This window comes from Lycorma delicatula, chromosome 5, assembly GCF_047948215.1.
Source record: "Lycorma delicatula isolate Av1 chromosome 5, ASM4794821v1, whole genome shotgun sequence".
NCBI lineage: Eukaryota > Metazoa > Arthropoda > Insecta > Hemiptera > Fulgoridae > Lycorma > Lycorma delicatula.
The window spans coordinates 115,818,448-115,836,906 of record NC_134459.1 but is presented as its reverse complement, the minus strand read 5'-3'; the positions used below and the strand labels follow the sequence as shown (position 1 = coordinate 115,836,906).

Here is an 18,459-nt window from a genome sequence, read left to right as displayed (position 1 = left end):
GTTTAAGTTATAAATGAACTTACTATCAGAGTAGTTATTTTTGTCAGCTGAGTTTAGGTTAGGTTGAAAAGAGCATTTTGTTATTTTCGTTAATTAAAAAAAAATAAATAAATAAATAAAAATTAGGGGAATTGAATAATCAGTGAGTTTGAAATTAAAAAAATAATTCCTAATACATAGTTTTAATGGTGCTTATGTCAATTATAGATGCTAAAAACAGTTTCAGTGTACAATATTTTAATTTTTTTATTCGACCTTGTTCTCTCATTCTGTTATTGTTAAATAAAAAGCAGATAAACTGCATAATAAACATTTAAATCTACGGCAGAAAATCTGTTTGTATTTACTACGCATAATTATTTTACCGTCAAAAAACCTTAACTGATTTATTTTTTTTATTAAAAGAGCTGATATACGTCATATTTGGAAACTTTAGCTAGCTGTTTTACAAAATATTTTTCAGAATAATTTATTATCTCTTTTGTTGTTTTTTTTTACCAGATTATGTAAAACTACCGATTTGTATAAATTTTCTGTCTGATGTGAATCATGATTGATAAAAATTTTCCATTTTTGTGTCTGTATTCATAAAACTAGAACTAGTGTGGAAATTTTTGAGTTTTTGTAATGATTTTTAGAGAGTCTATTTTAGTGAATATAGATTAAATTTAGGATATGACATTCGTACTGTTGTATGTGCCCAGTTAATTTATTTTATGCAATCAACACACACAAAACAGATGTGATTATGTATATATATATATATATATATATATATTTAAAAAAATTATATGTAAATATTATGCAATCAGTACACACACAACAGGATGGTTTATATACGGATATATACACATGAAGAACTGACGAAACTGTTATTAAAAGTTTATAGGTTTTCATTGTTAGCCATCATTTACAATAAAATATTTATAAATATTTTTCATAAAATATTTCAAAATATATTTAGTTTTTAATGTGGCGAAATACAGTCTTGTTTAGTACATTCTTAAATGACATTTTTCTTTACATTTAAAGGTAATGGTTACATTTTGATTGATTTTAAATGTATTTGTGTTTCAGGTCTATTTTATATTATGAACAATTAAAAAAGGAAATATTGATTGTATCCATAGTGGTAAACATATTCAAGTATGCTCAATCATTTGAAACTGATTAATAAAATTTGTTCATCATATAAGCATATAAATCCAAATAAAATCAGTTCTTTAAATAAGGTAAAATCTATTCACACTTCAAGTTATTTATTTTTTTATGAACGAGATCCTGAGTTTGTTGATAATACACCAGTTCATAAACATATTCGTGATGGATTTTATTTACTTAAAGATGAATTAAAATTGTGGAAAAATGAAGTGATTGAAACATTTGAAAGTGATCCTTTGGCAGTTGTGCCAGGTAAGAGTTGATTGACAAATAAACTTTGTTTAAATTTAAAAAACTACATAAAAGGTTATCTCTCTTTTATTTACAAACTACAGATTTTAAATATTTTACTTTATTAACTTGATATAATTGACTAACATACATACAGTAGCGTGCAAATTAATTTAAACACACATGTTACGTTATAAAAAGTAACTTTATTTAGAAAAAAAAAAATCATACCTGTACAATCTGTGAATATCTAGTAATTATTATGTCCTCCTTTATTTTTAATCATTACAACAAGCATCGATTCAACAAGTCTTCTACACATTTTCTTGATTTCATTATCATTAAACCATACTGATATTATTGCTTTATGAGATAAGTTTTTGTGATACAATTCATTTTCGAGAGTTGTTTTTTGCTCAAAGATTTTCAATTAGGTTTAAGTCCGGTCACAGGAGCATTTCCATGTTTCTTAGGAAAATTGTTCCTCTATTTTTGGCAGTATGGTATGGTCCAAAGTCTTGTTGGAACACACCTTTTTGACACTCAAAAGCCATTTGTCATTGTGTTATACCAGTATGCCCAAAAACAATTTTCGAACTCTTTCTCGGAGTTATGTTCATTATTACATATTCAAGACACAGAACAAAAAAAACATAAAAATATGACTTTGTAATAAAAAATTAAATAACTTTCACAGAACACTATTTATAACATGAAAATTTGTAAATAACCAAAGAAAAATAATATTGCATTACACAGACAACTTAAAGAACGGGTGTAGACAACCAGTATATCCACCACATAGAAATAAATAAAAAAATACCTGAATTCTGATTAATTTGCATGCTACTATAGATTACTTAATTGATATTAATGAAATTCTTGTACATTATGTAAATCTATTTTTTCATGGTGTTGATTGCATTATCCATTTCTTAAAATTTATTTGTAGACTCTTTTAGCTTGGGTTTAACTTTAAAAGATTGGTATGAAATAACCTAAGATATCTGCATTATAGCATATATATATAGTGATTTGATTGCAGTTCTAGAGGAGTAATAATTACAGTAATGTATATTATTTTCAAATAATGGGCAGGCAGGAATAGGTTTCATGATGAACAAGATGATAGGGAGGAGAGTGGAGTATTTCAAGACCCATAGCGATAGAATCATTGTAATAAGGATAAAATCAAAACCTAAACCGACAACGATTGTTAACGTCTATATGCCTACAAGCGCCCATGATGATGATGAGGTAGAGTGTGTATACGAAGAAATTGACGAAGCAATTAAACACATAAAAGGAGACAAAAATTTAATAATAGTTGGAGACTGGAATGCAAGCATTGGAAAAGGTAAGGAAGGAAATATCGTGGGTGAATACGGGCTGGGCAAAAGGAATGAAAGAGGGGACCAACTTATAGAGTTTTGCACGAAGTATAATTTAGTAATTGCCAACACGCAGTTTAAAAATCATAATAGAAGAATATACACATGGAAAAAGCCAAGCAATACTGCAAGGTATCAGATAGATTATATCATGGTTAAGCAAATATTTAGAAATCAACTCGTTGACTGCAAAACTTACCCTGGAGCAGACATTGATAGCGACCATAATTTGGTGATAATGAAATGTAGATTGGGGTTTAAAAACCTGAAGAAAAGGTGTCAGATGAATCGGTGGAATTTAGAGAAGCTTGAGGAAGAGGAGGTAAAGAAGATTTTTGAGAAGGACATCGCAAGAGGTCTGAGTAAAAAAGATAAGGTAGAAAATGTAGAAGAAGAATGGGAGAATGTTAAAAAGGAAATTCTTAAATCAGCAGAAGCTAACTTAGGCGGTACAAAGAGAACTGGTAGAAAACCTTGGATATCAGACGATATATTGCAGCTGATGGATGAATGTAGAAAATATAAGAATACTAGTGATTTAGAAAGTAAAAGGAATTATAGAAAATTAAGAAATACTATAAACAGGAAGTGCAAACTAGCTAAAGAAGAGTGGATTAAAGAAAAGTGTTCATAAGTGGAAAGAGAAATGAACATTGGTAAAATAGACAGAGCATACAGGAAAGTTAAGGAAAATTTTGGGGTACATAAATTAAAGTCCAATAATGTGTTAAAGAAAGATTTATAATACGAAAGGTAAAGTCGATAGGTGGGTGGAATATATTGAATAGGATATATGGAGGAAATGAATTAGAAAATGGTGTTATATAGGAAGAAGAGGAAGTGGAAGAGGATGAAATGGGAGAAACAATACTGAGATCTGAATTTAAGAGAGCATTAAAAGATTTGAATGGCAGAAAGGCTCCTGGAATAGACGGAATACCTGTAGAATTACTGCGCAGTGCAGGTGAGGAAGCAATTGATAGATTATACACACTGGTGTTTAATATTTATGGAAAAGGGGAAGTTCCATCAGACTTCAAAAAAAGTGTTATAGTCACAATACCAAAGAAAGCAGGAGCAGATAAATGTGAAGAATACAGAAAAATTAGCTTAACTAGTCATGCATCAAAAATCTTAACTAGAATTCTGTACAGAAGAACTGAAAAGAGAGTGGAAGAAGTGTTAGGAGAAGACCAATTTGGTTTCAGGAAAAGTATAGGGACAAGGGAAGCAATTTTAGGCCTCAGATTAATAGTAGAAGGAAGATTAAAGAAAAACAAACCAACATACTTGGCATGTATAGATCTAGAAAAGGCATTCGATAACATAGATTGGAATAAAATGTTAAGCATTTTAAAAAAATTAGGATTCAAATACAGAGATAGAAGAACAATTGCTAACATTTTCAGGAACCAAACAGAAATAATAATAATTGAAGAACATAAGAAAGAAGCCGTAATAACAAAGGGAGTCCGACAAGGATGTTCCCTATCCCCATTACTTTTTAATTTTCTCATAGAACTAGCAGTTAATGATGTTAAAGAACAATTTAGATTCGGAGTAACAGTACAAGGTGAAAAGATAAAGATGCTACAATTTGCTGATGATATAGTAATTCTAGCCGAGAGTAAAAGGGATTTAAAAGAAACAATGAATGGCATGTATGAAGTCCTACGCAAGAACTACCGCATGAAAATAAACAAGAACAAAACAAAAGTAATGAAATGTAGTAGAAATAACGAAGATGGACCACTGAATGTGAAAATAGGAGAAAAGATTATGGAGATAGAAGAATTTTGTTATTTGGGAAATAGAATTACTAAAGATGGACGAAGCAGGAGCGATATAAAATGCCGAATAGCACAAGCTAAACGAGCCTTCATAAGAAATATAATTTGTTTACATCAAAAATTAATTTAAATGTCAGGAAAAGATTTTTGAGAGTGTATGTTTGGAGTGTCGCTTTATATGGAAGTGAAATTTGGACGATCGGAGTATCTGAGAAGAAAATATTAGAAGCTTTTGAAATGTGGTGCTATAGGAGAATGTTAAAAATCAGATGGGTGGATAAAGTGACAAATGAAGAGGTATTGCGGCAAATAGATGAAGAAAGAAGCATTTGGAAAAATATAGTTAAAAGAAGAGACAGACTTATAGGCCACATACTAAGGCATCCATACTAAGGCATTCGCTTTAATATTGGAAGGACAGGTAGAAGGAAAACATTGTGTAGGCAGGCCATGTTTGGAATATGTAAAACAAATTGTTAGGGATGTAGGATGTTAGAGGGTATACTGAAATGAAACGACTAGCACTAGATAGGGAATCTTGGAGAGCTGCATCAAACCAGTCAAATGACTGAAGACCAAAAAAAAAATATTATTTTCATTAAAATCTGTAAATATTTCCTCAAGTTAATCTCGGAAAACATATGCAAAGTATTAAATACAAAAAATATCAAAAAAAGACATGTACTGTATTTTAATAAAGCTTTTTAATAAGCAGAGCACATCAAAGAGCATATCTATTATGGTATATGAAAGTAAGAGAAAAATTGGAAGTGGAATTTCTCAGAATTACCGATATGTATGTGTTAGAAGGGTAGCATGTTTAAATCTAATTTAATATGTATAAATTTCATGTTTGTTAATTGTATTTGTAGGTTTAATGTGCATTGCGTGAGATTTGCTTGTGTTTTAATATCTTTTTTTATTATTTATTTTCTGTAAGGTGATTTACAAAGGTCGATTCTGATGCTTGTTTGTAATTCATTAGTTCGTCCCATCTGCCTTATGTTGCATTTGTTACATTCACTACAGGTTTGGTTTTTGTACTCCTGGTTTATTGTACAGGGTGATTCAAAGAAACGGGAAATTAAAAAAAATTAAATAACGTTAATGAAAAATTTTTTTTAGAAAATGAATTTTATTTCATGTAATTGTACAAATGTTGCCATTTTAGGATACATACATTTTAGTTTATTTTTTAAAGATGAAATCTTGCAGGTGACCTCCTCTTCTACGTAAACATTCACAAAGTCTCTTTGTTAAATTGTTCATGGTTTGACGTAACATCTCAACTGGAATTTCCGCAATTGCTTCTCGGATCTTTGCCTTCAGTTCTTCCGATGTAGCAGGTCTACTGTGGAACATGTTGCTTTTAAGGTGACCCCACAAAAAGTAATTGCAAGCTGAGAGATCAGGCGATCTGGGAGGCCATCTAATGTCTCCATTTCGTGAAATGACACGTTGTCCAAACAATCGGCGTACAGCTGCCATTGATATTCGTGCAGTATATGACGTTGCTCCGTCTTGTTGAAACCAGGCTGTGTTAAGAATTGGTGGAAATCTCTTTTGTTGTTCCACAACAAAGGTTTCAAGCATGGCTACATAACGAGCCGACGTCACTGTAATCGCAAGACCGTTGTCATCCTCAAAAAAATAAGGGCCTATTACACTGTAAGAGGACATAGCACACCACACGGTCACTTTCTGGCTGTGCAACGGACGCTGGTGTAGCTGCGTAGGATTTTCTTGTGCCCAGTATTTGAAATTTTGCTTGTTAACAAATCCACTGAGGTGGAAATGTGCTTCGTCTGACATTCACAGTTCGTGAACAAACTCTTCGTTATCATTTATCTTCTGAAGCATTACATTACAGAATTGTGCTCGCACAACTGCATCGTTCGGTTTCAGTTCCTGGACGATCTGCAACTTGTATGGATGGAATTGCAAGTATTTCACTAACATTCTTCGAACACTTGAACTATGCAATTGTAAAGATGCTGAGAGACGACGGATTGACCGATGTGGATTTTTTGTGACAGCATCTTGTAAAGCTTGAACATTCTGTGGTGTACGGACAGTTCACTCACGGCCTGGAGGTTTCTTTTTCATTGCCGAACCAGTTTCCTCAAAATTAGATATCCATGTTTTAATTGCATGTGCTGATGGAACACGGTCGTGCCATCCCAGATTATAATGACGGCGAAATTCTCTACGCGCTCCCTCCACACTGTCATTGTTTTTGTAAAACGCTTTGATAGCAAATGCACATTGCGCACCACTCCAAGGATCCATGACAACTAAATGGCAGGTTAGGTTAGAGAGGCTGGCGCCACTTATCAAGTGGTACCAATCGCCCACAGCTACCAACACAACTTTCAAAATTTCCCGTTTCTTAGAATCACCTGTATTTATTAGGAATAAAAAAATTGTTCGTTTGTTGTATAATAAATGAAAAACCAAAATATATAATTACACAAACCCAAAGCTTGGCAACACTGAACATTTATCAGATGTAATATTTTTTATCTTCCTTACTTTATATCATAAGTATTACGATCAGAAAGTAAGTTACACACACCCCTTTTATGAAACAAACACATATTTATAAAACAATTTTTTTTTTTATTGAACAACAAATAACTATATATTTTTCAGTATAATCACCAAGTCTTTCTGAACACTTTTCATACCTTGTGACAAGTTTTTCAATTCCACTGTCATAAAAAGTTTGTCCAATTTCCTTCAACCATTTAAGGACCGCTTCCTTCAGTTCATCATCATTAGTGAAATGCTCCCCTCCCAGGTCTCGCTACTTCCACCAAACAGGTGGTAGCAGCACGGTGCTAGGTCAGGGCTGTAAGGCGGATGAGACCACACTTCCCACTTGAATTTTTCCAATAACTCCTTTGTCACATGAGCTGAATGAGGACTAGTGTTGTCTTGAGGAAAAATGACCCCATCGCTCATTCTTCCAGGACTTCGATCTTTAATGGCTTTACACAATTTTTTTAGTTTCACAATAAGATTCAGCATTGATTGTTGTTCCTCAGGGCATAAATTCACTGTACAAAATTTCACTCTACAAAAAAAATTTTATTTTTTTTGGTTGTGGCAAATTTTCCATTCATGTGATGCTTGTTTAGTCAATAACGTTGAAGAAAAGAAAGAGCAAGTGCAAAAAGTTGATATTTGTAATTGTCAGTCAACAGATGGGGCCCCCATCATGCACACATCTTGCAGTAACCAAGCTGATCATGAATAATTGCAAACATACTACCATAACTGATGTTAAGTTCACATGTAATCTCTAATTTTAATGCACCGGTTACTCAAGATCATTTCATTCACGTGTTCTGTGTTACCTGTCGTGTTTGCAGTTGAAGGATGCCCAGCATGCAGTTCGTCACTCATATTTGTTTTTCTGTTTCTGAACATTTGGCACCATTTTGTGATCATGGGATGTGACATTACATTCTCACTGTATACCTCAATAATTTGGCGATAAATTTCACAATTTTAATCTTTTGCCACAAAAATCGCACTTCTATGCTGGACAAAACCTCTAGAGGTCATGCCACATTGAAAACAATACTACACACGTACTGAATGTCATACAGAGTTGCTACTGGGGAAACATGAAGAAACAATACAACCATTGCTGCCACCACAAGACATTAATGTATCACTTTCATTTCAAGAATATGTCAAGGGTGTAACTTATTTTTTGATCCACCTCTTGTATAATGTGTACAAATTTGTACACTGTGTTCCTAGTTTTTTTTTTTTTTTTTGCACTGGGATTCATTTAATATTTCCATTACAGCAATGGCTAGTCTGAGACTGAGTAAATCCAATTGTTTTATTTGGATAAGTTTGTGCCTGTTAAGAGTAGATATAACAAAAAAAAATGCTTTTTTTAATTTCTAACCATACTACTTTATTGATAGGCTGTATTATTAACCAGAAAGGTGTTTTATTCATAGGCTGGTCAGTCGTAGAAATTTAAAACCTACTGCCAACCTACACCTAGTGGAACTGGTATTCAAATCTAATCGAAAGTAACTTATCTTTATTGAATTGAATTATTTAATATATTCATTTATAATGATAGTGTGTACTATTATTTTAATTGTTTTATTATTGTTAGGAGCTATTGATAAGGCATGGAGTTTTGAAAGCACTGATAAGTTGAATAAGTGGGTTACAACATGCGATGCTGATCATGGTGATGGTTATAGCTCATGTGAACTGATTGTTAATGAACATGGGAAAGGAATTTTTCAAGGCATACTTAACACTGAACTGCCTTCTGATGGTAAGATGAAGAAGACTGGGTATTGCAATATGAGATCTATCAAACCAACGGTACTTCGCATTTTGTTACTTTTTTTTATATATTCTTATCTTCATACTGAAAATTATGCTGAATTTTTCTTGTTGAATTATGTGCATGGTTACATATGTGTATATTCTGGTACATACAATTCCTTGAGTACAGATTATCTTTTCAAACTGTTTGGTAATTGTATATGTTCATGTCAAACTACTCACCTTGTCTATGTACATCAGTATAACACAGTCATTATAACACTAACAATTCATCACCAGTGTACATTTTATCAGCCGATATTACACCATTGATATTACTATTATTAGCCATGTTGTAATAGTATATGTAATACTATATAGTAATTTTATTTTGTTTTATTTTTTATTTCCTTATATAAATAATATTCTCTGTTATTGGATCAGTGTTAATTGATTGACACACTATGTCAGTTTATGTTTATATGTTATATGTTATATGTTATATGTTTATGTTTGTATTATATTATTGTTTGTTTAATTAGTGTTTATTTTTTTATTAATTTTTGTTCAACTTTTTAATGTTTCTTTTGTGAGTCTAAATAATGTCTAGATTGGGTGTTAGATATTTATTGGCAAATGCAAGGAATTATAAATTTTTTGAAATTTATAACATTCATTTCGTTTTGTTCAAGAAACATATGTTAAAATAAGAAACTACTCAGCCAGTAGTAAGTCTCTACATGGCATTTTTTAATCAGAATAGTAGGCCTTTGTTACATGTAAAAAAAATTCTATAATAAGATCTCTCTCTATCTTCTTTAAAAAAAAACAACATATTGTAAAGTAAATGACAATGTATTGTAAAATTATTTTGGTCATTTTAGTTTTCTCATTTTTAAATAAAGACCTTGCTGATTAATTATCTTTAATTCTAAAGTAGCTTTTATTATAATTGCATAAACTGTTCTGTACTTTAGTAATGGCTAAGTTTTGACTAATACAGTTTCCTAGTAAGAGTTTACTGTTGTTTTTTCTTAAAATAAAACACACTTAAATTTAGAAACTTATAAACATCTTCATTTGAACTAATAGTGTAACTGCTTAAAATTATGTATGAAATATACATAATGTGGGGATTACTTGGAGCTAGTATTCAAATCCATATAAGTCAGTTTTAGTTATAACAAATTATTTATCATTATGTGATAACATTTTTTTCCCTTGTAAGTCCATCATGTTTTTTTTTAAAAAATAGGGCCAGCAAATAGTTCAAGCATATAAACTGCACCAAATGGTGACACTTTGGTCGAATCATCTGCTTATGAATTTCTCTTTCATTTTTCAAATGCACCAGTTTTGCTCTTAACATTAACATTAAGATAAAATTTGGTTGTTGCTGACAGTGATTTTTTGCAAAATATTCATCAGCTGTTTTCCTGTTACTTGCATTTAGTCAATAAATGCTGAATCTTTCCTGTGTAAAGCCAAATTTTTCCTTAAAACTTATGCTGGTTTTGGCAATGCCTAATTGCTGTGAATGTTATGGAATTCGTAGACTTTTGAGCAATAGATTCATGAGTTTACAGCAATATTTTTATCTAAAAAAGATGAATGAGGATGCTCAAGTCGGCATCTGTACAATCTTGATCAAAAATCAAGATTGCAAAATGTGATTTCTCAGATTATGAACTTGTGTAATATTTTTTAACAGGATGAACTTGTTTCACTGTTTATTACTTTGTTCACTAAAATAGTTTTGGCCAAGAAATGACAAATTTGAAATATAACTGCATTGTACACACAACCTAACATGTGGTAACTCTTGCTGGAAAACCTTACATTTTAACCAGAGAATTTAACATTGTATTAATTTCAAATGTTTATGTGGGCCAATTTATGTTACAGAAGTCATTTCGACGTGATACATGTCATGATTGGGCTCAATATACTTATTTAGTTTTCAGAGTTCGTGGTGATGGACGCCCTTATATTATAAATTTAGCTACGCCTGGCTATTTTGATATACTATGGAATGATGTATATCAATATGTCTTGCATACAAGAGGTGGTCCATATTGGCAGACTACAAAGGTGTGTTTTATTAATTATGTTCTTTTTTTTTTTTTATAATATGTCTTATTTCTTAACTATAATGTTTTTTTATTTTTAACTCTCTCATATTGTTTTATATTTTAGTTTGGTTTTTTTAAATTTAATAATAACGTATGTAGTTGTAATCTATATTAATTATTTTTTATACAAGTAAAATTTACACTTCCATTAATACTTTGTTTTCATGTATTGAAATTATTTATTTTATTACAAATCATATTCATTCAAAATTTTCTTCTTACCCTTTATATTTCTGAAACTGGATTTAGATTACAAATTTAGTAACTACTTAGATTTGCTGTTTAAATAACTATTGTTTTTAATTGTCTTGTTTTTGGTATGCACGAGTCCTGTGTGCATTAATGTGCATTTTAAAATGTGAAATGTTTATTGTAATTTTGAGATAATAATCATTTGTTTTTTCTTAAGATCTTTTCCTTTACAATTATGCATTCTGTAAACATTTTTACTTTCTTGGCATCATAGCTCTAGAGCAGTGTTTCTCAAACTAGGCATCATGAAATTAGCTTACAACCTTACATGCAAACAATAAATGTTTTAAATTATTTATGAGAAAAAAATCAAATAAACATTTTACTTACATTTATAAAAACACATGTAAAAAAATAAATTAATTAGATGGTTGAATTTATTTTTAATTTCAAAGTTTCTTCATACATGGATCTATGTTAGAAACACAAAAGCAATTTGTTTTCAAGTGATAAAAGACTATTCCTACATTTAGTTTTTTAGTGCAGTGATAGATGAAAAACCCTTTTTATAGATGTAAAAAGTGGTGAAAGGGATTAATATTTTCAATGCTTCTGTGACGTGCTTCTGTAAGTTTCCATATTCACTTTGATGAGCAAGCCAAAACTTACCTAAATCTTCAGTTGTGAATTGCAATTGTAATGTTTCATTGGTTGACATTTCGATGAGCTGGTCATGAAGCTGGTAACTTAGCAGCTGCAAAACATTTTCACTAATTGGATTCAGTACCATCTCTTCCAGAAAGCATTTTTATCTTTCGGGAAATACTTCACCAACTGAATTTTTAGCTCACGCAAATGCATCTTCATGCCGTCTTACTGTGGTGAATAATTGTGTCTTCTTCATCCACATTTTTCTCAATATAATCAGAAGCGAGTGGAAACATCAAAATTTTTGCTTTGAAGGTGAATGAATAATCCAGATATCAAGCTTCCTAATGAAAGCATGAACTTTGTCTGTCATTAATAAATGTTTTTATCATGTTCTTGTAAATTCACATTCATATCATTTAAATGTGAAAATACACTAGTTAAGTAAGCTAACGGCAACATTTATTCATTATTGTATAAAAATATTGAGAGTGACATTTGCTTATCCTGGAAAAATATTATTAATTCATTTTGCAGTTCCAATAATCAGATTAACACTTTTCCCTATGATAACCATCTGACTTCAGTATGGAAAAGAAGAGACTTTTTCTTTTTTCCCATTTCATCGCATAGATTAGCAAATAGCCTGTTCTGCGATGGTTGACTTTTAATAAAATTAACCATTTTTATAGCTTTACAAAGAATTTGTTGAGATTTTTCGGCATTTTTTTTGTGGCAAGAGCATGTCTGTGAAGGATGAGTGCGTTCATTCTGCCCTTGGTACAAGACGATCTTTTAATTTTTTTAGGAATCTACTGTTATTTCCTGTTATATTGCCTTTGGTACAATCTATGTTACAGTTTTTAGTAGCTTCATAAAAAGGCATTGTCCTGTTTCATGACCAAGTATTGATTTGAAAAATAACATATTTTCTTTGATTGATCGGTCCGCCGTATGCATTCATATCTCAAAAAAAAACATGAGAACTGAGAAATGTTTGCCACATCAGTTGATTCATCAAATTGATTATTAAAAAATGCTGAATTATCTGATTGCAAACATCAGCAATCATATCGTCTATTTGCCTTGGTACTGTGTTGTTAGAAAGTGGAATTTTTCAAGTGTACTTTTATCAGTACGGCTTGATTTACAAATAGAAACCTGTTACATTCTCCAAGTATGTAATTTTCTTTCGAAAAATACCAAGGGTTTTTTTTTTATGATCTAGATGTTTAGTTTATTATTTTGCATAAGAACCTAATAATCTATCTGCATGAATCAGTTGTGTTTAGTTCAACGACTTAGTGTTTTTGTCAGTGACATTGTCTGACACTGAAAAGAAAAAGGTGGGTAGACTCAGGCCTTCTCCGACCATTGCCGATATTAGAATTGATGAGTCTTTCTCTACTGGATACTTCAGTAACATCACGAGCTGATGTTAAAGTTTTGATTGATGAATTCAATAAGGTAAGGAATTTTTGGTGGGTCAGCTCCTTTGTTAAGAGCATTTGAGGAGAAGTCTGATTATCTAATGCAATTTTTTTATAATCCTAAGAGTACAAAAGCAAATATACGGGGCAAGATTACTTCACAGTTAAAGGAGTTCAGATCCATAGTTACTGCCTTGGCTGCAGGGTACATGAGGTTGGCGGCTAAACTGACTGACTTGAGAGAGGTACTGGTGCGGGAGATGGTTCCTGCTCTACCTCCTTCAGTTCCACAGCTGGGACTGCCTCAGCATAAATGGTATGCTGAGGCACTGAAACAGAAATTGGAAGCTAGTCTGTTCCAGAAACAGCCTGAGGTTGTGTTCATTAACCTAAAAGAGGGGGTTGCTACAAAGACAAGTAAAGAGATGAAGGACGAGTTTCAGGTCATCCTTCAACAAAAAGAGCCTGAAAGTTTGGAACATCAAAGAAACAAAAAAAGGTTAGTCATTACTGCTGATGACAAAGAGACTGTACAGGTCATCTCTGACTCTCTTGGGGTTGGTAATCCAACATAAAAGTCAACCCTAAAAACAAGAGGCATCCAAGAGTGATTGTTTATGTTATAGATTGATGACTATCTGAGGATAAGTTGATGACTCTAATTAAAGAACAAAATACTCAGATGGATGAGATTGCATTCAAGTCTAAATTTTGATTGTTGTTAAAATAAGGTTGGCATGAGGCAGAGCACTGCCACAGCATTTTTGAGGTTAGTCCAAAACTTTTCAACAGCTTCATTACAGAGGACAGGATACTTGTAGAGTTTTCTGCTTTTAGAGTCAAAAAGTATTTACATGTCCACAGGTGTTGTAAGTGCTGCAGGTATGGTCGTAGGGCAAAGTTCTATAATCATACTTCAATTTGTGCACATTGTAGAATGAGGGACACAAATGAGACGAGTATCCAAAGAAGTTGGAGGGTCCAACTTGTGTAAATTATAAACATCTTCGGAAGGATCACAAACACTCTGTGAATAGCAAAAATTGTGATTGTTATCTGAGAGCTCTTGATATGTATTACAATTCATTATCATTAGATGGTTAAATTTTGTCAGTTAATTGAATGGTGCTTATATTGCTCAGATTGAGCTAGGTGAGATTGCATTGCATGGTGGGTTGGATGTTGTTTTGCTGCAGCATCCATATACTGTGTCTGGTGATCTGCCAGGTTTTTCTCATTGGAAGAGGTTCTATTGTGGCTCTGAAAGTATGTTCGTTGCAGTGTGCAGGAAGGAACTTGATTGTTTCTTTATTCAGGCATGTTTCATAACCCAGGAACCCCCTCCAAAAAATGTGGTAATGTACGTACATATGTACTTGTCTTGGTGTGTTTGAAGCTTAATAACTTTTAACTGGTTAAACTGATTTTGATGAAATTTTGTATAGAAACTCATGTATATGGAGTAATTCGTTGGTAAAATTTTAGGTTCAATTTCTGCAAGGGGTTTGAGGTTTTTTCAGAGCCAATTTTTTCAAAATTTTGCAAACATAATCCCACTTTATATTAAACTGCGTACATGTGCATGCACATGTCTTACTATTTAAAAAAAATCTTATCTTACTATTTTTAACCCAAAAATCAAAAAAGCTGTCTTTATTTATTGCATATTTTTTAACTGAATTTTTAATTGTCTAAATAGGCATAGCAGTAGTAGTACAAGCGACCAAAAAAATACTTTGGGGTCAATATTGGGGATTAAGGAGCCAATCAGTAATTAAAAATATTGATTTTTTAAATTAAAAAAACTTTTTTGGTTTAATTATAAAATTTTAGTAATAATATGACATACAGTTTCATCATAACTCATCCCTATCTGCCCAAAAAAAATCTTGGGTAACTTTTTACTGCTTGTACGATTTTTACTGATTTTTTTTATTTTGTTTCTTCCAGTTTACATAGAAAAATTAAAAACTTTCTTGGAAGGTGATTTTGGAGGTGTGGGACCAGAAAAAAAATAAAAAATACAGATTTTTTTCAATTTTTAAATAATTTTAGGTTTATTTAAACATATAATGATAATTTTACAATGAAACTTCATCATAAATTAACCCATCTCAAAAAAAAAACTTAGGTAATTTTTTCATGTATAATTATTTTTCCACTTTTTAAAATAAATAACCAATTCCAGGAAAGTGTTACAGTTTTTTTTGTCAGCCTTTTGATTTTATATTAGGTAGTTCGGTAGTGATAATTAGTTAGCACATTGTATTTATAGGGGATTGGAGAGAAAGTAAAGAAGAAATTTTGGGTTTATTTTGCCTGGTAATAGAAGCCCCTTTAATATTTTCAGCCCCTGATAATATTAAGACTGTGTAATATTAATATCTGTGTATATATTGTTCTTATTTTACCAGTTCATATATTATTATTATTATTATTATTATTATTATTATTATTATTTTAAGTTCTATATTATCAGTATGTTAGTCTTGATAATTAATAGATCCCCAATGTTTAAATAAATTCCTCATTACTACTATTGTAGTGTTGTTAAAAATATTGAAAGGTTGTGGAAGTGTTTGTAGTTTATGAAGTTTAGAATTAAATTTGTTTTAAAGCTTACATAATTTCTTTTTAGTGTGTTAGTATTTTTGCCTAGTGTTATTTGTCAGATAATTTAATAATTTGATAGTGTTAGGGTTTACTAAATGTTATTCTTTTAAATTACATTATATACTGATAATTATTTACCAAGAGTGTATTAGCATTAAAACAAAAATGGGAAGAATAGAAAATTTTAGTACAAAGAAAATGGACTGGGAAGAGGTCAAAATAAATTTGTCTCTCTAAAGTGTTGGTAATGGTTCTCATCCATTTTTCTATCAACCTCTTCATTACTTATAATTGTGTTTGTTTTCTCTCTAACCTGTTTCGTATATGCTTATTTATGCTTATTATGAAATATTCAGTTTCTCAAACATGGTTACCGCTGAAATGATAATAAATTATTAAAAAAGTGAAAATCCACCCTACCAGCAAATTAAATGTGTCTCTCAAGATCTTTCACTCCTTAGACTATCATCAGGAGAATAAAATAATATTATAAAATAAAGTTAAAAAGTAAAAAATAAAGTTAAAATAAAGTCAAAAAGGTAAAATGATTGAGCAGTCATGATTGCTAGTAGTTTGGAATTGATTATTTAAAAATAATCAATTTGGCAGTTGATTGATTCCAATTCAGTATACTGATAACTAGCAAACAGTCATGACTGCTTAATCATTTTAATTTTTTGACTTTATTTATTATTTTATTCTCCTGACAATAGTCTAAGGACTAAAAGATCTAGAGACACATATTAAATTTACCAGTAAGGTGGTTTTCACTTTTTTAATAATTTATGAAACAGTGTGTGGTTATGTATACAACAAAGTGGCCTTTTCTTTCCATTGTATTTCCAATACAACGATTTAAGTAGCATTTCTCAAATGCACTTTTTTTTTCATTTTCTAACAGTTTCTGTTTTTTGAGCTATAGATACTAGGCACTAGATCATGTACCACACACTTAATTTTTTGCAGGTTTTTAGTGTAAAAAGAACCTTTTTGTAATTTAAAGGTGGTTTTTTTTAAGTAATTCAGTCAGACCTTCATGATAGCTGAATAGCGTTGTCATTTGTAAGAGTATATTGGATTAGAATATAATCCTGAATATATGGAAGAGTTTTTCATATGTATGACAAAAATTCTGATTACCCAAATATTAAAAACTATTTCAAATAATTTAGGGTTTTTCTTTTCTTTTAAAAATAATTTATTGCTATCATACATCATATTCTGTCTCCTTAAATTGGTTCTCATAATATTTCTCTGTTTTGATAAAATTCATTTCTATCAAAGATTTCTGCAATCTGTCTTCAACATTTATATATTATTTGTATAAAGCTGCTGAAAATTATTTAAATTAACTTTGTATTTAAATTTCTACTCATTTATATTGTTTTGTGAATTTGATGTATATAAAGAGTAGTTAAAGTAAATATTTATCCCTTAGAAATTTCCATCAGTTTGTTTTCACTGGAAAGCAATGAATTTAAAGCATGACTAATATTAGTTGTGGTAGAAGCATAGATCAATGTGCTTGGAATCTGATATGCAAAAATGTATTTTCAAATTATATCAAGGCTTCTGTCTCATCTTGGTTTGTGAGCTTAAAATCAATAATTACATCTGTTTCTCATCATTGTAAGATAGATAATTTTGACTTGATATAAAAATCAAATGAAATTATAGAAAAAAAAAAAAAAAAAGATAAATTACTACTAATTATTAAAATTGCCAATAGAATAATCCATTAAATAAATTTTATTTTTTTCAGATACCTTTCTCAAAATTTATACTTTCAAGTAAAGGTAAAATTCAAGATAATCAGACTGCAATACCATTACATATGGTAACAAATCTTGGTTTGACAATGGCTGACAAAGTTAGTGGTCCATTTAAACTTGAAATTGATTATATTGGATTAGAATATGATCCTGAATATACAGAAGAGTTTGCATATGAAATGTATAAATTACCGAAAGATTTGGCAAACTCTTAGGCTAGTTCAACTTTTATGCAGATACTAATGTGTAGATATTGTTCATAATTATTGTATATAAGGTTATGTATTAGATAAGTGTGGTTTTTTAGATGTGTTTGTAAAGTTTCTAATTGTAACAATATAATAAATACTTTTTTCTGTATCCATAAAAATTTGCTTTTGCTGTCTGTATTATAATTAAGATTATTAGCTGAATTTGGAATTAAGCCATTAGAGTTCAAAGGATATTCAGTTTGTGTACTTTACTGTCTATTACGTTGCACTGAAAATCTCAATGGACTTTTCCACACAAAAAAAATAAAATTTTTGTTTAGAACACTTGCAAAAAAATATCTAACTGCTATTTTAGAAAGTCGAACTGGCGAAGTTTACCATCTGAGAGTAGCTTAAGAAAAGTAAAGTTCATGCTTTAGCTTAAGAAAACTTTGATCTAAAGAATTAATCTCCTTCCATCTTGAACTGATTTACTGCTAGTAGTTTGCAAATTTTGAATTTTGCATTTAAAGGATATTAGTATGTGGCATAATTAAATGGTAAAGTTAATTTTTTAGTAAGAAATAAGGATATTATATATAA

The 18,459-nt window shown here is 30.6% G+C and overlaps 1 protein-coding gene across 1 annotated transcript; it reads left to right on the top strand.

Annotated features, from left to right (window-relative positions):
- CIA30 (complex I intermediate-associated protein 30) lies at nucleotides 1-18,035 on the top strand. The gene is made up of 5 exons (XM_075366903.1): nucleotides 1-142; nucleotides 1,078-1,413; nucleotides 8,718-8,935; nucleotides 10,784-10,969; nucleotides 17,656-18,035. The coding sequence occupies exons 2-5, from the start codon at nucleotides 1,149-1,151 to the stop codon at nucleotides 17,878-17,880; spliced, it is 894 nt and encodes a 297-aa protein (XP_075223018.1). The 5' UTR covers nucleotides 1-142; nucleotides 1,078-1,148; the 3' UTR covers nucleotides 17,881-18,035.
- The last annotated feature ends 424 nt before the right edge of the window (nucleotides 18,036-18,459 follow it).